The 22,579-nt window shown below is 43.3% G+C and overlaps 1 protein-coding gene across 2 annotated transcripts in view; it reads right to left on the bottom strand.

Moving 5' to 3' along the window:
• LOC309670192 (protein eva-1 homolog C-like) overlaps nt 1–22,579 on the bottom strand; it is a gene marked incomplete at both ends in the record, with an annotated part of 214,753 nt that overhangs the window by 101,333 nt on the left and 90,841 nt on the right. For both annotated transcript variants that reach the window (XM_082481038.1, XM_082481039.1), the window contains one exon: nt 7,451–7,594. In XM_082481038.1, coding sequence (XP_082337164.1) covers nt 7,451–7,594 — 144 coding nt within the window. The remainder of the gene's footprint in view (nt 1–7,450; nt 7,595–22,579) is intronic.

Below are 22,579 nucleotides of genomic sequence, written 5' to 3'. Positions count from 1 at the left end.
TAAAACTAATCAGGCTGTTTGTGCCATGTCACTCACATTTTACATTCTTGCGCAGTCACTAACATGAAACCTAAACCGTTCTTTACCTCTATCGCATATTCCTCCTTGATGCAGGATGGCAGAGCTGCTATAGTCTCTGTTATTAGCAGGTACCTCCAAGCCCATTAGTAAAGCATGCGCCCCACTCACTATAGCGCTGGTCAGCCAGAGCTGACATCTTGTCTTTGCCCTCAGGGAATCCATGATCTCCAACAGATTTGAGCCATGAATCCAAATTATATGAGCCTTGCTGGCTGAGGGGTTTCCTTTGCTTCTCTCTAAGCTCCAGGAAACTGCATCCACAAAAACTGTTAAGATAACATCACCAAAGATGACAAAGTCATCGACTCAGAAGTTGGAAAATGTCAGCCTTAAGTTTTGTGCTTGCACTCCACGGTGCACTCTTTAGTTACACTGCCAGATGCTTTTTTAACAGGTTCTGTGAAGTATGAGTATTTCGGAAAGTGAGGTCTAATTTTATGAAAGGAGAAACAAGCTCCTCGCTTTTCCTTCCCCTGGATGGAAATGTGTAAAAGGCGGGGATGAGGTTCAACAAGTCCATTCACTTACAGGAACAGGCAACGAATGGTACATCACCAATGAAGATCTACTCTGCCCCCTCTCCCACACCACCAGCCGCAGTCCCTGACGGTCTACAACAAGTCTGACCTTGAGAACAAAAGACCAAAGGAATAAAAACCTGAAAGCTGGTCAAAGAAGACAGCAGTTATTGACTCCATCCTAGCTCCTAGAAACATCAGGGAAATTTATAAAGGTGAAATGTAGAAAGTGGGCCTCAATCCCATGCAAATCCAATTAACCCAAAAATTCTTTTCCAAACCCAAATCTGGAGACCGATGTAACGCTGAGCTAGGGCACAAGACACTGAGCTGCTATTTGAGAACTTTTTCAGCACTAACACTCCTGTGTGGCTAAAGATGATTTCTCAGGGTTCAGAGGAAGAAACCCCCCTTAAGAATTTAAATAAGCATCACGTTCATCTCTTACCTGGATAAATCTATGATATTTGGAGATCCAGTCAAACAGTGGGAGTGGAAACCAATAAATGTAAGGAGAAAACACTGGTGTTTTTATTATCATTATGTGTCATTATCTTTATGTGGAGGTGATAATTTTGACCAAAAGGAGCATTTGAGTAAGAACACAGTGGTTGAAAGCCATGTAACCAGATGTTGATATCTGCATTGTAGAGGTCCTACATGTAGACAACAATATCTCAGCCAAGCACCAGAAGCTCCCTTTATTGTCAGTACAGGAGAACTGTCACTTCAAATATGCAGTTCATCACTTTCAGGGACCTACTTTAGGATGAGATGATTTGTGCCTCAAAAGCAGCTGTTTCTCTCCATTACCTGTAAAAGGAATTTTTCTGAGATGGGAATGTCTACACTATAAATCTCTATGGCTTTTGTGTCTACGCTTGGTCAGATGAATCCCACTTCATGAATTTTTCATTATTTGCAGTCATTACTGTTTAAAAATGCGCTATAGCTTGAATAGAATCATAGGCTTGATACAAAAATTACTGGACTAATTTCTATTACCTTAGGAAAATAAGACAGAGTATTTGAACAGATGTCCCAAGACATCTCTGAACTGAAATTCTTAACATTGAAAGTAGCCACATAATGGAGTTACATTATATCATTATTCTGTTCTTTATTTATTTGGGAAGCCAAGCTATGTGGCCACGAATTTAAAATCTATGTGTCTGTGAGTTCTGCTTTAGAGTTTGACACAAGAATCCCAGTTAAACAGACATTATCAAGCATTACATATTCCGTTTAATATCCCTAGAGCTGGGTTGCTGAAAATGTTTACTTGTTTGTAGACATTGATTTTATTTCAACTTTTGAAGAAAGGAAGTCTGCATTATATATTCTGTCTTTCTCTGGCAAGACCCTGTCTGTATTGCCCTGTTTCAAAAGAGTCAAAATGCTTTTGTTTTTTGCTTGGAAGTCTGAAATTGTTCTTTTTCTATCTTTTGCAGATTTTGGACATTGCTTTTTATAGAAATTGCTTTTAATAGAAAGCCTTTTTGCAGTGATAAAAATACATTTTCTACGTTAATGAATTCATAAATTTTAAGAGCAAAAGGGACCACTGCATTCATCCAGCCTGAGGCATTGATAGATTTACTGCACAGGAGTTAATGGACTAGAGCACAGGCCCTTAGAGATGACAGGAGAGAATTTGTGCAGCCCTTCAGCCTCCCTCTTCATCACCATCATGAGGGCAACCACCTCAGACCTCTCTTGTCTAAGAGCAGCATTAGCCACCGCGAAACAATAGCTGCTGTCCCTGCGCTCACGCTTTATCCTTTACCTGCCCGGTTCTCCCATCAGGATGTGAAGTGCTTGGCCTCTGGGACCCACCTTACTGCCTCATAAAGCAGGATGGCAGGATTATTAATGCAGCAGAACTGCAGGATTTTCCAAGCAATTTATGAGTTACCATGGCAGTTCATTAGCTCTCAGCCCAAGGACCCCTTTCCATTGAGCATGAACCAAGCGGGAGGCACAGACACATCCAAACACACGATGGAAATTCACATCAAAAATACATCCAAGACCATATTTATTCCATTTTGTCCAACCTATGTCCAATAAAGGCACTAAAAAGTCACCAGCGATCAGAACCAACAGCCAACCCACTGAAACGTGCTTAGCCACAAAGAAATTGACAATCCAATCTCCATCTTTCCTTTCCTTTCCTTTCCTTTCCTTTCCTTTCCTTTCCTTTCCTTTCCTTTCCTTTCCTTTCCTTTCCTTTCCTTTCCTTTCCTTTCCTTTCCTTTCCTTTCCTTTCCTTTCCTTTCCTTTCCTTTTCCTTTCCTTTCCTTTCCTTTCCTTTCCTTTCCTTTCCTTTCCTTTCCTTTCCTTTCCTTTCCTTTCCTTTCCTTTCCTTTCCTTTCCTTTCCTCTTTTTCTCTCTTTTCTTTTCTTTTCTTTTCTTTTCTTTTCTTTTCTTTTCTTTTCTTTTCTTTTCTTTTCTTTTCTTTTCTTTTCTTTTCTTTTCTTTCTTTTCTTTTCTTTTCTTTTCTTTTCTTTTCTTTTCTTTCCTTTTCTTTCCTTTTCTTTCCTTTTCTTTTCTTTTCTCTTCTCTTCTCTTCTTTTCTCATCAGGACATTTCTGACCGATGCCTGTATTTAAAGGACAGCAGAGGTTTTACGTTTACAGCCTCCATCGACTGCACAGGGCGACAGGTCTGGCGGTCGGGATAGTAGGCACTCAGGATTGCTCCCTTGACTTTCAGTGCTAAGAATAAGGTTTCTCTTTACATGCAGACAAAGCCCCTCATCCCCATTTGAGGAAGTATTTGAGAAAATATTTAACTTTCCTGATATTTATGGGTAGGTCTTAAAATAAAGCACACACTTAGGCACTTCCTTGAATGCAAGTGGCATTAGGCGCATGAGAAAAATTCAATGCAATGTTTTAATACGTTGCTGAGTTAGGACTTCAACAGAAGCCAAAAAAACAAGTCTAGTATACTAGAGAAAAAAGAGATCTAGAGAGAGCTAGAGAACTAAAGGGAGTCTTTGAAGGTAATAAGTGGACAATTAAGAAAAAGGAAAAGTTCGGGAGCACAGTAAGTTATATCAGCAAGTACAGAACCACTAGCAAGCTACCCACAGATATTACAAATACAATGCTTTATACCAAAGAAAGAGAGACAGGGAGATGGGGGTGGGGTGAGGGGTGGGTGGGGGTAGAAGATAAAGAGAGAAAGACTTCTGTCAAGTCTCTATTGCACTATTTTCCTCAGTTGCATTCATACTCTCTTATTTGCTGTTACCCTCTAAGTGTTTCAGGGTATTTTAAAGAAAAGGCAGAGCTAAAATTTTTAAATCCCCCTCTAGTTACAGCTGCCACACTCAGAAAGCAATCTCACCATGTGTTATGTGCTTTCCCAGAATTAACTTGCCTTTCCCTTTTAAAAAAATAATTAATGTATTTATTAATGCAGTAATAGGACCCACACACTGGAAAATCCCACCTTCTACACCATCCCATTAGCTAAATCTGGCTTTGGGCCAAAATTTATTATTTCAGCTCCTGCCAAGGTTCAGGTTTGGAATGTTTTTAACGTTGGAGGATTTTTCATCTGTTTCCTTGGCCGGGCTAATGGGACCCTAATGCACATGAGAGATCGCTATCGCGTCGGGCTGTCGGTTACTTGCTTGTTTCAATCACCTTGTACGTACACGCTAACTTGTAGCACTTCCCTCTCAGCTAAGCGATGCCAATAGGCATTTAACGCAAGATGCAAGGGGATATAATATGATACGGAGAACCGCTGAACTTGACACACTCCCACTGGCTGGAGAAATTTTAACAAATTATTCCAAAAAATACAGCTGAGCAAAAAGCTAGATGACACCTTTACTTAAAACCAGATTCATCAACAAAATTGTTTATGTCTGGCAGGAATTCTCATGTCCAATAAAACATGGAGGCTGGAGGAATGAACCTCTAAGAAATTTGGACATGGCTTAAAGAAACCAAAGCTGTTGCCTCATCCATTCACCTCTTGGAGACCTAGGATAGGGCTCTGCTGCTGCTGTCAAGCCAGAGAAGAACAGTCTGTACGTGCTGACCTGAGACGCTTGCAGATGTTCTCCTGCCAGGATTGGGAGATAAGTCGCCTCATTAGCTCTTCACTAGTCATTGCTCTACACAGCCAACACCAGCATTAATGCCTGTCACAAAGTCCACCTCAGCAAAAGGGCTGTGATTTCTGGCAAGAACACATGAGTTTTCAATTAATATTACCTTTTGTCACCTCGTAAATTACTCCCTCAACAGATTTTTTTTTTTCATTAATTGCTATCAGTAAAAGATGTGTTTTTCTCTTTCCAGCCCTCCCCATGCTTTAGCACCAAGAGCAGAGTTAAGCTGCCCCGTCCCCATAACTACTGAAGTTTCTCACATGGGAAACGTCTGCGTGAAGGCCCTCCTACCCACACCGCCACGTCCATCAGTACCCTTGCTCTCACCACCTCTTCTTGCTCTCACCACCTCTTCTGAAGCAGCACAGTGGGTCAGTAACACTGGCCAAGGACACATCACAGTTTTTCTCACAGGTGAGACCACTGACACGGTCCAAACTGCCAGGCCATGGCAGGACATTTGTGCCACAGCCTGGCAGCCGGGGAGTGACAGAGCATCATAGAACCATAGAATGGTTTAGGTTGGAAGGGACCTTAAAGACCAGGCTGACTGCACTGCTTGATCTCAGAGAGTGATGAAGTCACCTATTTGAAGCAGCAACAAGAAAGGCTGAAGTGATGCTCAGAGAAACCCATTTTGTACACCCGTCACATTTCCCAAGCTATGCCAGGGTCAGCCTGCGTCTTTCACTGCTCTCCAGTGAATAGCAGCAAAGCCTCATCCTGCACTCCAGGGATTAAGCGTTTCCAACTGCAAGAGGTGGGGAACAGGGATGCGTATCTACATACAGGTCACAGGAAAGTGCAGTCACATTTGTCAGTCAAAGCCTGTCCCCTTTCACTCCCGCAGGTTTTGTGAAAGTAGAAGAACACCATACCAGGAGCAATAATGCATGCAGCTTTATGGAAACTTGAAACAAAGAGATATCCAAAAGGAGGTTTTCTACACTGCTTGGTTTTATCATTTCTTTTAAAACAATGCCAGGATTTACTTCTGTCTGACACGAGCACATGGGACTGGAATTTGATTTCTTGTTTATTTGGTTTTCATATTTTGAATGATTTTGCTGTTTGAGGGGAGAAATATGTGTCTGCTGAACACAAAATCCAGCTCAAAGACATGTCTGAGATCATGATTTTGAAAAGGAGCCATGGCCACCTTCAAAGGATGAGGCAGATTTCACCCACTAAAAAGCAAAACGTGTCATTTTGTGCTCTCAAGCATGACTCATTTCCTGATGCAGTTAGGCTATGACTAGGAAAGTTAAGGTCAGATTAAGAGATCATCAATGTCTTTTGTAGTGGACTTTGGGACCAGGACAACAATGCCAGAATAATGCTGCGGAGGCCTTTGAAGGTGGTATCCTTTTGGAAATACATCATGGGGTTCTGTTTGGTTTGTTCATTTTTGAGTTATGAAGCTCCTGTTTCACTGCATCGCTTTGGTTTCCATCAAATCCCCACGAGGATAAGCTTCTCTCCAGTCTCTTTACAAGAAAAGTGATACAAGATCGCCTTCCTGGTTAGAAGTTTCACAAAGCTTTGCATGGATAGCCTTGCTACTTCTTGCTATATCATTTAAAACAAAAACAAAGAAACCCAGAGAAAAAAGAAATTCAACTTTCCTGCCACACCTGCCAAATGAAACAACAGCCAGGCAGGAGCTCAGAGCCTGATGCTCCTGCACTTCACTCTCTGCTCTTCAAGGTGTTGTACACCAGCCGTGCTGCAGCAACTACACAAAACGCCATAGTGACTCCATCTCAAACACCGGCTCTCAGATTCAGAATGGGGCAGCGCCACATAGACCCACAGACCTGTTGTTGCCTGAGGACACAGCCAGCACCTCCTCTACTACATGCTCAGTCATCTACTCAGCAGATTCAAAACAGAACCAGACTTTCCTCTTCCAGGTGGACGTAGAAAGGAACGGAGAGAGACTGGGCTGTTCCTAGCAACAACTATATAAGCAAAACCCTCAGGCAAATATTTTCAAATATATCAGCTACAAATGACCAAAATGTCATCACTGGAAGAAGACAGACCTGATGTTGTTTTCATACCACAGAGCTCTAAGAGGAACATTCTTTTCTCTGTTGCAAAACAAGATGACTAGTCAAATAGGCGTACAGTGTCTCCACAACACTGTGACTTAAGCTCCCAACGGAGAGCTCCAACTGTTTGTTTCTTTTTCAAATAACAATATTTTATTAGGAAAATGTTGCAATGTTCACCTGAAGATTTTGGGAGTGATTTTCTATTAACGCCGTGGATGAGTATGGATTGGCGATTGTCTTATTCGACTGTACAAAACAAAATGCAGAACAAAGTAATGAGGCTTCTACTGATAAGCACAACTTTGCTGCAGTCAAACAAAACAGCAGGACGCTAACGTTCAGGATGTAAGCATCCACTGAGTGGGTTGATTTAACTGGCAGATATTCCTGCCTTGCAGAGGCAGCGTTGAATGGGTGAACAAAATATCATTTCCATGTTTTTTGCTTTTTCTATCAAGCCAATGAGTAGAAAAAGAGACAGAATTAAACCACTCAGGTGTTCCACAGGTCTTTCCTTTGTTGACCAAATAAGAATCACCGTGAGCCAACTGGAAGTTCAACAACTTTTTATGTACAATTACAAGTCTTGTTGTTCTTACACACCACTGTTCATCAAACACATACCCCAATGAGAGTCAAAGTAAGAGAATTTTGTGGCTCACCACAGGTGTAGATGACATTAAGATGCTTTCGGATGCCTGGGTAGCAAGGATCTCCAAATTCATAGGTGCTGGCGTATATGCTGCAGCTTCTTTTCCCGTGACAGCGCTTGATCATGAGTTGAAGAGCAGTAGCCGACTGACAATCTAAAAGGGAAAAAGGATACCTATTTGTGAATATTTGTCCATTCACACTAGAAATTGCCTAAAAAATTTTACCAGATGCAGACTGTGAGAGCACATACATATGAGCTTTCCATGAGTATTTCAAAATCTTTGTGTCAACATGGGAAGGTATATCTGACTCTCAAATTCCTCTAATAAATTGGAAATTGATGAAAGAAAATTACTAAAAAGAATAGTGAAGAATCAGAAACCCCCATACATCCATAGAAAGAAGGCTGCAAATAAAAGATGGCTTGTTTTCAAAGGGAAAAGGCTATCGGTAATAAAAATAATTCCTTCTCAACTGGCATTTATTCCATAAATGTCTGAAAAAAACTGTAAGACAGGTATCAGTATCTTCATTTTAATGGAGAAACAGAGTCATAGAAAATTAAAAAGACTGATAGCAAATCAGTGCAGAGCATGGAAAAAGACTCAGATCTCAGGAGTCTCACTCCAATATATTTATCCAGAAATACTGCAAGCTTCCTCATAAACTAAGAGACTGTCATAGGAACAGAAAATACGCTAATATTACAGTTAGAGTCATAGAATCGTAGAACGGTTTGGGTTGGAAGGGACCTTGAAGATCATCGAGTTCCAACCCCCCTGCCATGGGCAGGGACACCTCCCACTTGACCAGGTTGCTCAAAGCCCCATCTAGCCTGGCCTTGAACAACTCCAGGGATTTAACTTATTCATATGGAATTCCTGTAGATTTATTTATCTATCTGATAACACAGTTGACCACAGTAACATACAAAGTTATTAGCAAATTCCCACCTCGCGGGTGTAAGGGAGATGGACATTGTGATCTTGTTCAAGGAAGGGTAAAACTCTGGCTTGATTTGGGTGTGTTGATCTTTTCCAGGTTTTGCTTGTTTCATTTTGAGGAGAAGAGATCAGGCGAGTTTGGGTAGGCTTTTTTTGCCTTTGTATTGTCCAAGAGAGTTGTCTCAAGTCACCACCTCTGGCTCCCTTCTGCAGACAGAGGTGATCAGTGTCCCTGTCTGCTCTTAGAAGATGTTGTATTTCTAAGAAGTCTAATGAGGGTTACTATGAGGTCGAATAATTATAATGTTAATTTCTACCATCTAAGTAGAAATATTCTGTGTTTACTCCATGCAAGTAGAAATGTTTGTTATATCAGGAATTTAGAATATGGAAAGCTCCAAAAGCAAATATTTTCCCAAGTATTATTTTCTATCAGATGGTTTGTGCCTGTTTTCTCAGCTAAGGTGAAAATTGATTTGTACAGACAAGCTCTCAAATTTTTCGCTGCTAGACCGATAATTTGCTTTCACTGTCCAGCCAGGGCCAAGCACAAGAGGAAGCTGACAAGAAGACATTTCTTCAACATTAAGCTGTTGCTAAAAGCAACAGGAAAGCTACAGAGAAAGGACTACAAACCCCTTTTGGTCACTAATCAGGAGGCAGGGAACGGGAAACTGAAGCCCAAACGCTAGAACCAGCACAACAATAAAAGCTATGAGAGACACAGGAAAGCCAGAGAAAACTAAGCGTAGAGGGTAAAATGTCTTTTTTCTCAAACCAAAGGCAGCATTTTATTTCACATGCTGCAAATGACAAAAGAACAGGGCCCCATGTGAGAATTTTCATACTGAACCACCCGAACTTCCTTAGGGGATTTTTGATCCAATGAACGCCAGAGGTTCCAGTGGAAACATCTGGCATGCAGCAATCTTGTTTTATTGTCTTTTTGTCAGATGTCCAGTTAGAGGCACTCATCAAATCTTAGCACTGCACAGGATTTCATGGAGGACGCCTATTCTTTTCAGTTGTTATTGTTCTCACACACAACAGACAGCATCCCACGCCTGCCTGCACAGGGCCCTCGCTCCCCAGCACAGGAGCACACCACCTCTGCGGGAGGGTGGGGAATTACCCATTTCTGGTCCTGTGAAAGGCACGACAAGTCTTTTGCATACATCGTCACTAGAGATGGTCAGGCTTTGGAACGCTACACATGTAGGAATGAGTGGTAACAAACTACAGACTCCACCCCCACCTAACCTGGGCTGACTCTTCAGGTGCCAGATCTGTAGATTCAGCACATTGAAAACATTTCTAGGAGTTCTGCCTGTCATATGCCCTCACACTAACATCACCAGTTTTTCTAGCCATCACCAGACGTGTCTTGGTATCGATGACCTCCTTCCTCCTGTGCAGTTCTGGGCAGGCTATGGTCTCCATCCATACTGACTTTAGCAGCAGCATCTGCACCAGGAAACCAAAAAGGGTTCAAATCTGGACACACCAGTATTCCCTTTGTTTAAGTGCTACCCTGTTCCATGGAATGATTTTGCCCACTAGCATTACCCCAAACAGGTAATATAGTCCGAGATATAACAGGGCTAGTCCCAATCGTCAATTTGCAGAGAAGGCCTCCCTGGATATTTTGGATGGAACAGAGAGGAGCAGGAGTACATGGTAGAGGGTTTTGCTGCATGGACATGAGATCAGCCAGCCACAGAGACAGGCAGCCAGCTCTTTCTCGCTGTATTCAGTACACAGTAGCTGATGTGTAGACAGGAGATGAGCACAATCCTGATGCTACCTTTATCAGGTGGTAGCTGCATCTTTTTTTCCCCAGGAGAGGACAGCCTTGCCCATGCTACCCACTGACAACAACATGCCATGCTGCCTACAGCCAGTGGTGGGACCCTGCTCTAGCGCCTTCCCCAGCCCCACTACCAATACAGACAGAGCTTGAGTTACAACACCCAAGCAGAGAGCCTCTTCCATGCAGATCCATCTGCCAGAGCAGGTCCTAACGCTGCAAACCCTACTTGTATTTTAACAGTGCCCAGGTCCAGCCTGTGCTGTTCGGCTGCTTGTTCACTGGTAAATGAAAACTTACCCTGGCCCATTCCCCGGCCTTGATGCCAACTGTGGTGGAACAACCCACATCCATGCTATTAAACACTTTTACCCTCCAAAACAGAGTGGTGAAACCCAGTCCCTGTCCTATAACCAACCTCAAACCATCTTCTGGACTGCCTAGGAGAGTGTTAGCTGAGCCAAGGCAACTAACCACACCATGGACCACTTACACTACAATTTAACACTACAGAGCTATGTCCAGTATCTGTGCCCAGGCCCTGGCACTACTAGTTTACCATGTAAACGTGTATACCTGTAGCCCTAGATACCCAGCTTCTTCAGGCACAGACCAGACCTCCATATTCACAAATATCAGTAGTGAAATCCTCAATTTTCCAATTGCCAGGCTGCTTCAGCCCAACCCGCGCTAGCCAAAATGACCAGAAAAGCAGAAGAGACTCTCTATGCTTCAATTATAGGTGGGGATGAAATTCCCTAGCATAGAAAGTAAGGCACTGGGATTTTTAAAGCTTCTTCTACGTGGACTTTTTGCAAATTTTAATATTGAAAATATATCCAGGAGAAAAGTCACCTGTTGGGACTGCAGCACATAAACCATACAATAAGTTAGTTGGAAGCAATACCTGGAGCCTATCCAGTCCAACCTCCTGCTCAAAGCACAGCCAGCTTTTGATGTTACATCAGGTTGCTCAGGAATTTGCCCAGGCGAGTTTTGAAAATCTCCACAGATAAATATTCCCCAGACTCTTTGGGCACCTGTTCTAGGGCTAAACCACTCTCCAGGTGAAGAATTTTTTCCTTGTACCTAATCAGATTTCTATTGCTGCAACTTGCGTTCACTGCTTTTGGTGTTTGCTTGGGTTTTTTCTGAGCATTTCTGTAGAGCCATCTATTAGGTAGTAGAAAACAGCAATAAGATCCCACCCTGAGCTTTCTCGTTTTGAGACTGAACAAACCCGGGTTCCTCAGCATTTCCCCATATAGAATCACAGAATCATAGAACTGTCTAAGTTGGAAGGGACCTTTAAGATCATCAAGTCCAACCATATTTGATACACTACTATTCCACTCTATGAATAATTAAATGAAAATCTTTACTAAATCCACTTTCCTGAATGCACATTTACACCTCACTCTTTCATTCTGTGTTTGAGAATCCTTACATTTTAAAATGTTGTCATCTAGTTTATGTTCAACAATGTACTACTTCTCAATGCTGTGTGTCCCAGGCCCCCAACCAGCTTAGTGGCCCTTCACTGGATTTGTTCCAATTTTTCAACATATCTCTTTATCTGGGGAGCCCCAAACTGGACACTCCAGTACTACAGTTAAGTCGAGTACTGGAATACCAAATACAGTGGATAAACCCTCCCCTTGACATGCTTACAATATTCTTACTAATAAAGTCCAGTATCCACTTGGCCACCATTGCCACACGACCACACCACTGACTCATGGTCAACTTCTTGTCCCCCAAGACCCATTGGTCCTTTTTCTGCAGAGCTGCTTTCTAGCCAGCTGGTCCCTAGCTTTCGCTGTTGTAGAGGGTTATTCAGGTGCAGAACTTGCCTTTGTTGAACTTCATAACATTTCATAGGGTTTCTCCAGCTCACTGAGGTTCCTCAAGGTCCCTACCCCCTGCTGTAACAACTGTCCTGTCCAATTTGGTACCACCTACAAAATCCGTCCCATTATCCAGGTCATTACTGAAGATGTTACGCAATATTGATCTCTGACTGCTTGTAAGTGACTGCCAGTTTGACTTCACCATAGCATTGCAAAGGTTTCCATTTCCTTGGTACTCGTAGCAAACAGCCACAATTTAGGCAAGTTTTTACTGTTGCTACTGACCTCCAAAACGCTAATGAGCACCAAAATCTGGTGAATGTAGGAGTGGCAGAAAGTCATCTGAGGTACCCACATTACAAGATCCGACTAAACTCTACTGACAACACCAGGCTCCCATATGGTAAACCCAAATACTCTTCTCATTTTCCCCATGGTAAGGCCTGAGCCATTCTCTTGGAATCAGTCATATTCTTCTGGCTCTGAAATAAAAGCGATGGACTTTATGGGCAAAATTTGACAAAGTATTCACTTCAAAGACTTACTTTTTGTCGAAACGGGGAATTTTCCCTGTTTTTCCCTCCACGCAATTTCTAAGCACAAATACCTTGTGCACTCCCGTAAACGCCAGGGCAGCAGTATTTTGAGGGAGGACTACATCAATACCGAAATTAGCTTGGTCTCCCCTCTTGGTTTTGTTTTTTTTATCTGTTAACATGTTCATCCTCCCCATAACACATTGAACCGAAAAATATAAAAGCAGCAATCAAAACCATCCCAAGGGGGACCATCTCCCTTATACACTTCACAGGATCTGTGATGAGGAGGTCATTTAACTGGATGCCAAAATGTCATATTCAAGCATCTTTATCCCCTCACTAACTAGCACTGAAGATGTCAATAATACATCTGAGATACGGCTGAGTGATAGATGAGGCTACAGCACCCTCATAAATCACAGTCACCACCATGTCATTCAGAGCTCTAGAAGTGACAACATGGTATTTTCTTTTACCCCCACGTCTCAGGGGTCTCAGCATCACTCCTGTTGGCTGTTATAAAGTGCATGTAGGCAATTTAACTTCTAGATGTAAACAAGTCCTTAGGGAACTGGGTTGAAGTGAGATCTCCAAGTTTATTGGTACTTCTTCAGGAGGTGATCACAGGTCAGAAGTTTTCCCCTCCAGGTACCCATTCCCAGAGCTCATAGAGACAAGAAAACAGAGGCTCTCTTATCCATAAATCATGCAATTAGCCTCTCAAAAAGATGCAGGGAAGCCAAGCCCAGCAATGTGGTAGAGCAGAGCTGGGCTACGGTTCCCTGCAGCTGGACAAATTCACATTTTCCAAGTCTTCAGAACAGGAAGATAAGATGTGGCACTCGTTGCACCAGACAGCACACTCATTCAGGGCAACATCTCTTTTCTTTTGCTGCTTGTTTGCTCGCGAAATGCAAACTGCAGATGTTGCATGACATTCCCTCCTGACATCGGTGACAAACAAGTGATCCCACGCATCAGAGATACGGGGAAGGACAAATGCCAACTCCATATCCCTAAGCCTGAGGTAAGGACTGCTAAGCAGAGCCAGGCCCCTGCCAAGAACCTTTTAAGCCCACAAAGCTCAAATCCCACAGCAGAGCAACAAAACCCACTTTAAGACCTCACAGATGACAGAGAGCCCACTTACACAGTTTGGGCCAGAGTTACCCTCCGCTTTCATTACTGCTCGATTGCTTCAGTACACCGCCAAAGAGCAAATACAAATCCGGGCTATGGTGAAACTTCCACATGTGGATATGTTTAAAGATATCAGCTGTGCTTTTGGAATAGGGTGTTTTAAACTAAAGTTTGGGTTTAGGGGAGAGTGGGATCAGCTCGCTTTATCCTCTTTACTCCTGGCTCCGCTTTCTAGAAGTCGCACGTCCCTCCAGCCTTGCTCCTGGTACAAGGTGAATTCCCCTTCGCAGGATCACTCCACAAATGCAGATTGCTGGCCAGTTTCATTTCACAACTCTTAGTCTAAGCCCTCAGCAGGTAATTCATCTTACCAGCTGCGTTTAGTATGATAATACTCCCTGATCTACTATCTTTATCATCCCAACCTCTGACAGGGTAAAAACCCAAATCAGATGGCAACAAAGCCACGCTGGAGGATTTCACCGGCTGCAGCTTGCAGACAGCATTGGCTTTAAAACTGGAATCGGTCTCAGTGATGTAATGTCCATATCATCAAGTTCACCACAATGAATGGGTTTTAGTCAGTTTAAGGCTGCTTCCCAGCATGACTATTGCTTTATTACCTCTTCCTGGTGAAAAAAAGAAATCATAGCCAAAGCCTATTTATCACATCCGTTACTTTGGTTACTCACTGTTACTTGTTTTTCTCCAATGAGGGTGACACATCCAAATCTGAAATCCGAGCCATATGTTGCTGCTTGTGATTGCAAAACCTATCTGGCTTTGAAAGAATGTTTTCAAACACTTTAACTTTTGCATTATGGTAACTCTTAGATGCTCTGGAGGAGATAGGAGCCTCTTCCAAGACAGCAGTCATCACAGATGGATCCACAAACAGATTTAGACACCTAGTTTTGAGACGGGTGACTAATCCCACAGTGAAGTTGGGCATATGCCAGATGCTCAAGAACATCTGTGCATCTGTTAACCTCATGATCGGACTCACCTGCCGCATCCATATTGAGCCTGCAAAGGCAGGTTCCTGCACAGATGAGACAGGCTGTCCACAGCAAGCAGGACATGCACACCTGAACATGGGAATATGTCAGCATGCTGTAAGGCTGGGAGGCAGTGGTTTTCCAGAAGCTGCCTGTGCGACTGGAAAGGCAGCAGGGCATGGAACATGTCCCAGTATTGCTTGTTCTGTCAGACTAGAGAGAAAGCCAATTCGTCCTCTTGTCCACAGATCTCCGGATCATAGGACTGTTGACTAGAGGGACATTTTCATTCTCTCACTGCTCACTGTAATAATTACTGTTTCATCTGAGCATCAGCTCTTTTGCATCATTAATCTCTGTAGCCTCATTGCATTTTAGTCCTGTGTGCCCTTATTCCACATAAGAATCACGTGTGCACTTGGAAAAAAGAAAAACAGAGCCGAAAAAGAAAACTACACCCACTTGTCAGACGATGCACTCTCTCCGAGTCCATGAATTTAGCATAAAAATTGGAGCACTCGTTCTACTTTTTCAACTAACAAAGTATAAGACCTTGAAGTATCAAAAGGGCCAAATATTTTGTCTCTAATTAGGGCTTCAGAAAAAGAATCACTGCCTAAAATATTATTTCCAGCAGTGCATGTGAGGCAAGTGATTAGGAACTGGAACAGGACTGGTGGCACCCGATCAAGAGACAAATTCTGTGGCAGACTTTGGCCCAGTGTAATGGCATCAGGAGCATACCTACATCTCAAATTAAAAGTCAGCAGAACCCTTGCTTTCCTCGCTATCTTTTGAGGAGCAGGTGAAAGGAACAACATAAGACAAATAATCCCTTCAGGGAAGTAATTTACAAACAAGTGACAGCTCTAGGAGGAAACTCCTCCCAAGCAGAGGACAGGACTTTTTTCCGAAATATGCAGCACAATTTCTTGCTGAAGTATAAAACAGGACAAGTTACTTGCTCAGAGCTATGAAGCAGGGAGGACAGAATGAAAGATGGAAGATGCAGGAGTCAATTAACTAAAAGGAGAGAAATTTAGTTCCTGCAAAGAAAGCTGACAGATGTCTGAATCAGCGCTGTGGTTATATACTCATCTGCCAAAAGAGAAAGCAAACTTTGATGGAAGGGCAAGAAGGACGTAAGCAGGATGAAAGTAACTCCAACCTTGCAGGTGAGGCAGCTGCTTAAATTCCTTCATGTTTTACCTAGCAGTGACTCAAAACTTTCTCATTCTGCAAGAGAAAACAGGGAGAAAAGAAGGGAGAAAAACAGGGGAGAAAGAAGTTCCCCTTCTGCTCATGGACACTTTCTCATTTATTTTAAAGATGCTCCATTAGCTGCTGTTGATACAAAGTTCACCTCCTTCATAAAGCGACAGCTGCGGGAGGTTGTCTGAGGCTCTGCTTCAGCTGCTAAATTAGCCATCCTAGCAGCCCGTCAAGGATGTCTTCATAGAGTATTGATGAGCCAGCCTGCACCGTGTGCAGTATATCACATCCCAGGCATTTTCAGCTTAGCCTGTGCCCATGAAGTTTGATGTTCTCTTTAAAAGCTAGTGCAGAAGAGAGTTAATAAAGACGGGCTTTGTCCACTTTCTCTCTACCGTAAGCAGCCTAGGAAGGTAATTTGTCTGTCAGCATAGTACTGTTGCACAGTTTCAGATGGGGGCAACAGAAATACGCTGGATTTCTCTTCATTGCCATGACACACAAGCCTCTACAGAGGCCACAAGAAGTGAGCTGGGTTTAGAACCACAGGGACCGTGGAAGACAAGAGGGAGAAAACCAAACTACAGATACTTAGCCCTCAACATCAACCAATGGGAAAATCAATCAATGAAAACAAAATAATACCCTTAAACGAGAAAAGATGCAGAAGCAGATGTGTAAAGAAGAAAGCTCAGGAGCAAACACCCAAAATAATTAAAGGGCTGCTGGTTTGGAAGCCAGCACAGTCAATCTGTTCCAAGCACAAGAAAAACCTCTTCAAGTAGGGAAATAAAAGAAATTAATTCATTAGAAGAGATTGTTAAAAGCACTTCTGAGCTGTAAGCACGGGCTCAGGAGAATTTTTGCTTGATAAGCCACTGGGCTGTGGGAAAGGATTTGCAGTCAGGATTGGTGGGGAAGTATCACTGGGGCTTTGACCTACACATTAGCTCTGGTTTCCCAGGTCCCTGCTCACCAGCTGTGGTACAAGTATTACCTGATGCTGTGCAGAAGAGTCAGAAAGATTCTCCGACATCTCATGGTCAACACAGAAGCCAAGAAACGTCTACCTCCCCCACAACAACTTCAGTCCCAGCACGATGCTTCTTTTACTGTCAGCTTTAATGTTTGAGGGACTTTCTATTTGATTTTTGCTTTGTCAGTGCCAGGTACTTTGGTACCATGTTGAGCTGTGTTTCTGATATAAATTGCCATCATCGTTATTACAAATAGCAGCAGGGAACTTCACGTTGGCGCAGCTGGATATAGTGTCTGTGTCTGGCACAATGTCACTGAAAACAGCTGGCTAAAAAAGAAATCTACATCCAAACTTTAGAAGGATGTGCAGAGAAGGCCAGTTTTACATTAAAAAGTACGTTTTAATGAACGAGACAGAAAAATTACTCAGCACACGCTTCATAAAACTTTGGAAACTTCAGCAGGAGGCCAGAAAAGAGAAAACGATCTTAAAAGAAACTAACCACATCGAGATACTGCAACCAAAGGATCAGTTGCAGGTTTAATTAATAATGCTATAGTTACATTTAGAAACACTTGGTTTATTAAGGTGAACTCAAATCATCTTAACACCTTTGTATCTGAAACCAGAACTCTCATAAAACACACGAGGCTCCAGTTTTGCAGAGACTGACTCAGAGTGTGTGAAGTTTAGCAAATTAATAACATTTTGCAGGTTTGGGGGCCAAAGCAAGAATCTGAGGACAGCTTCAAACATGGCTCCAAGAAGTCTCAGAGAACAAAGCAGTTTTGGTCTGGCAATGGCAGTAAAATTTTATTATTTAATTTGCAGCAGAGGAAAGTTGATTGTGGGCCGTAAGGCACTTGAGATAAAAAGCAATGAAGCTAACAGCTTTTGCTTCACTCAGTAGAAGATAGGGATGGTGCATTCAACCCATCTACTGCTCTGTGAAGTCCCTGAGCACATCTGTCCTTCCTATTCCTTACAGCCCAACAAAAGTATTTTCCTGGACATGGGTATAGTTCAACAAGTGCCTACACCTAGGCTGAAGCACGGTCCGAACTTTGGAAGCTGTAGGACTTGTCCACTTTTTTTTAAGAGACTACCCAGCTGACACAATCTGCAAGTCACTTCTTGCCCTTGGTTCGTTAAATAGAGCACGGTGTGCTTGCAACCTCACAGGTTTCATGTTACCTTTGTTTCTCAGGCTCAGCATTCACCATCGCAGTAATTTTGTAATATTCTTGAGTGACATCTGAATTATTTTAAGAGGAACTTTATCAGTTCTGAACAAGTTACACTGGTTTTCATTCAGAGTGACTCCATGGAAATAAATTGAGATGATATAGATTTAAATTTCATAAATTCTGCCCTTCTATTATTAGGATTATATTCTGGATTTGCCTTTAACTAATAGTTGGGCAATAGGCATCTTTTATAAAATCAGCCACTAAAGAAGTTGATACTACTGATACAAATACCCACTTTACTTCCTCAAATATCATACCAATATCACCACAGAGCCTGCTAGTGCTATTTAAATTACTACTCTCAAAACTTTTATTTACAACCGCTGCATGGGGTCATACTCCCCTGTAAACAACTTTTTTAAAACCAAGTTGAACCTTGGCTTTGAGAAAGATCTTGCCCAGAAGCAAATTTGAATGGATTTTTTTCATTAAAAAAAAAAAAAAAGCTATTGTGTGCATATAAACACAACTTCCTATAAATCATTTTTTATGATTCTGTGGAATCCAACAATAGTTTGAGTTTTCTAGAAATGGCTGTAAAGTGATTTTAATTACCTCCTGGTGTTTTGAGACAAAAAATGAAACACGCAAAGTATCTAAAATTAAAAAACAACTTTCTGAAAGCAGGCTTTGTCCCACTTTAACAGCATTCTAAATGGGAATTTCATTTCAATTTAAATTTAATAAGGTATTATATGTGAATTAAACAGCAACTGATATTTATTTAGCCTTCAAACTTGGATACTTGTGGGTTTTATTACATACAAACAGATTGGCCTCTAAAAACATGTTCTTAATCATCAGCTATACACATAATAAAGTAGTTTCTGCACTGAATATAAATCAAATGTACATAGAGTCACACCTACAGGCAGGCGCACTCTGGAAGCCTGGTGTGCCCATTAGAGAAGAAAGACGTGGTCTGACTCCCTCCCACATCTGCTGCTCATCCCACAAACCCACACTTGCAGCCATTTCAAAGGCCATCATCTCCCGTACGGTGAAACCAGGACATAGCATGAGAGCGTTTGAGCCACAAGCACTCGGATCTGCTGAAGGACAAGCTGTGCTACATGGCATTATCTGACCAGCAGGGATTCCAGTGGACACCCCGTCTCCTCCTGCCACCCTGGTCCCCCACTGCTTCCCCCATCAGTACCAAACGTTAATACCCCTCATCGCTCCAGCTCCACGGTTTGGAGGCCTTTTATTTTTAAGTATTTCACTTAAGATGGAAACGCAGGATGGAAAATGGTCATGTATGGTGCAGCGGAAGAGAGCCAGAAATGCATGGCTGGAGGGGCAGCAGTCTCTTAAATCCAGCTCTTGCGCTGGCAGGAACAGAAACACGGACTATGGAATAAAATGGACTTTTTTTTACTGCATGTATTTCATACTTATTTACATGCTAGATCTGATCACAGATAAACAAACAAGAAGGGTCCATTATGCATATGCTGTAATAAATATTTACATGAGGGACTGTGAAGGCTCTGGTCTGAATCATACATACATCTGCATTAAGAGGAGGAAATCAAAACAAACTGGGTTGGATCACCTTCTGTCACTGCATTAAAATGAGAAACGCCAGGGAATGAGCACCTAAGGCACAGGCTCCTTTGCTGAATCTATTCCTCTGCTCTTTCGTTATCAGATCCAATGAGTTAGAGAGCACCACTGACCATCTGAGTTTCCTCGGGGCTTTGTAAACACATCCATTTCCCCCCTACAGAGGCACAGGAGAGAACTTGTATGTTAAGTGACAAGGACATTTCACTGCTCAGCAGACTGCTCAGCGTAACCCACACACCACGACCCAAAGCTAGGCTTTGGAGCCAGAGTTCCCACGTTCTTGCACCGAACCCAAAACCAAGCCCAGAGTCCTCCTACCCAGATGAGGAGTTAAATCGCTGTGGGCTCTTTGTATACGTGATGGGGAGAGACGGGGTCCTTGAGAAGGAGACCTGGAGCCTGATGTTCGAGGTCAGCTGAACATGTCCATCTCACTCGCTGTGGCTCAGGGGGGTGGCTATGCTAAAAATGTATATGCGAACATGTCAGGTGCCCTGAATAGGATCAAGGATATCGCTCCAATAAATGATAAAAAGGGTAATTGTTTTACATCCAAGTTCTTCCTCCTCAGTCTCCTAATTAGATCATTACGTTGCACTCAGATACAAGTAGGAAAAGGCCATTTTTTTTAATTGGCTTCTCTTGCTCTAAACAAGCCGCTCAGAGATGCAGGCAGAGGCAGCTCTAAACAGCTCGATAAAGGGGCAAAGGGCTCACTGGGCTGAGGGAATTAATGGTTTGTTGCTTGCGAATAACCCTTTCCCCAGAGACCTCCCTATGCTCTGTGTATTGTCTCTGCACATGCTGGCAGCAAAGTGGAGGCTTTATTAAGAGAGTTACAAATAAGGTCAAATTCCTTTAGGAGCTTTTCAGAGTTCCCAAGGCATTCAAGGAGGGGTCCAGCTGTTTGCAGGGGTTTCCCATTATGGTCAGAGACACAAGTTTCAGCATGTTTCCAGTTAAAAGAGGATCCTGGCAGATTTTCTCTTTAACATGACAAGGATAGGATGGAGTTCTTCGCAATAACTTTCCCTTCACAGATGCTAAGCACATTCGTATAGACATTAGACAGCGAGAAAGCGTGCGTCGGGCATGCCATGGTGCGTGAAGTCTGACTTAGGGATCTTACATCACCCCAAAGCAGCACAACAATGGCTGGGTTATGCAGGTGTTAAAGGGCTACAACAACACGGTACCTCAGGTCCCTCCACCTGAGCACCTAATGTATCTCACGTCCCTGCAGAACCCAAGAAACTCACCATTAGTGGACTTTATCTTCTCAACACTCCTACAGGAGTACAAGGTCTTGCTTTTCAAGGCAGAAACAACAAAAATTAAATTATTCATTCCCTTACCTTATGGCAGGGTCAGAAATATATACAGTGCTCTATTAGGCCACCCCCCGTCCCCATCTGAGACCTCAGTTCTGTAAAAGCCTTGTCTGTAGAAGCTGTAGATTTCTAAATTCAACCCAAATGTGCATTTTGTCCACAGAAAAAATGGAATAAAATTTTCTAAACTGTTTTTCATTAGGAGAGGAAGAAAAGGTACCCTTCCCCACTTTTGGGACAAGTTCTTCACTCATCAAGTAACTCATGCTGCCTGGATAAAAATAATCCCTGCAAACTTGTCCAGGACCTACTTCCCAGGAAAAGGCCCTTTGCCAAGGCTCAGACTTGACGCAAATCGTCAGTCCCGTGAAATTCAAACAGAATAAATCTTCCATGTGCAGAACATAGCTGGGTTCTGCCTTACGGGAACTGGATGCTGCCGTGAAGTCTGAGTCATACGGTCATGTTTGTAAGATCAGCTCCTTGCGAATGTCTGGGATCAAAGGCTGTCACGGAGCAGCCCTCCCTGTATCGCAGGGCTGTGGAAACGTGCAGGGAAACGTTCTCTAGCCAGAGAAAGCTTTGATTTATAAGCCGTGATGTTTTCACCTGCTCCTGGAGGAACAGAGTTGCCTGCTGGGCTAGGCAGGCCCGTGGCACCAGTGCACCAGTACGGTTTCTGGAGCAGGTTGGGGGACTCGGTGCGCCGCTCCCACAATTGCTAGTGGCAGCTGGGAGCACAACCGCTCACTTCAGCGCTGCGGACGCACGTACGACTATTCTTTCTTGCAGCGTGCCAGAGGGAAGCATGATGTGAATGTGCTTTTTGCTGATTTGGATTGCAGATGGATCCTACCGTGGTTTCTCCTGTGGGGCCAAAAGAGGAGTGATAACCGCAGCCACAACTCACCTCTGTTTTTCCTGCACCACTAGAGCTGTCCCGTTGGGTCAGCTCACACGAAATAGATGGAGGGAAGGGCAGCTCACGATAAGTAGGGACCGCGTGTAGCATTGGCAGCATCGTGCCGAGGGGGATCAGCGAGCTGTCGCTGAACACACTTAGCAGACCTCGACAAACACTCTCATATATAGCTGGGATTTGAGGGATGGAGCACGGCGAGTTGAAAGACCACCTGCTCACTCATATATATTTATCTAAGCTCCTTACACCCACCCTCCACTCTGAGGATTACAGCATGCAGGAGAACACCAGCATCAACAGCTATACTGTGCGTCTCTCACACTACACACATGGTGTGTATGGGAAAGTCTGGGGAAGGCACTGCTCCATGGCGAGTGCCTCACCTCTCACCCCCAGCCCTGCAGGGCATGCAGCCAGCCTCTGCCCCGCAGACACTTCCCACCCTCCCTTTGCCGCTATACAGGCAGGACACCCCTGCCCCCCCAGCATCCCAGCAGCACCAGGCTGACTTCACAGATACCTGAGACCAAGCAACTCCAAAGATGCAGATGTTTGCTCCTGTCCAACAACTCAGTCATCTTTAGCATCGGTCC

This window comes from Vanellus vanellus (genome assembly GCF_965231255.1).
Source record: "Vanellus vanellus genome assembly, chromosome: 3".
In the NCBI taxonomy this organism is placed as follows: Eukaryota; Metazoa; Chordata; class Aves; order Charadriiformes; family Charadriidae; genus Vanellus; species Vanellus vanellus.
The sequence above is the reverse complement of the archived record's forward strand: the minus strand, read 5'-3'. Positions and strand labels throughout refer to the sequence as shown.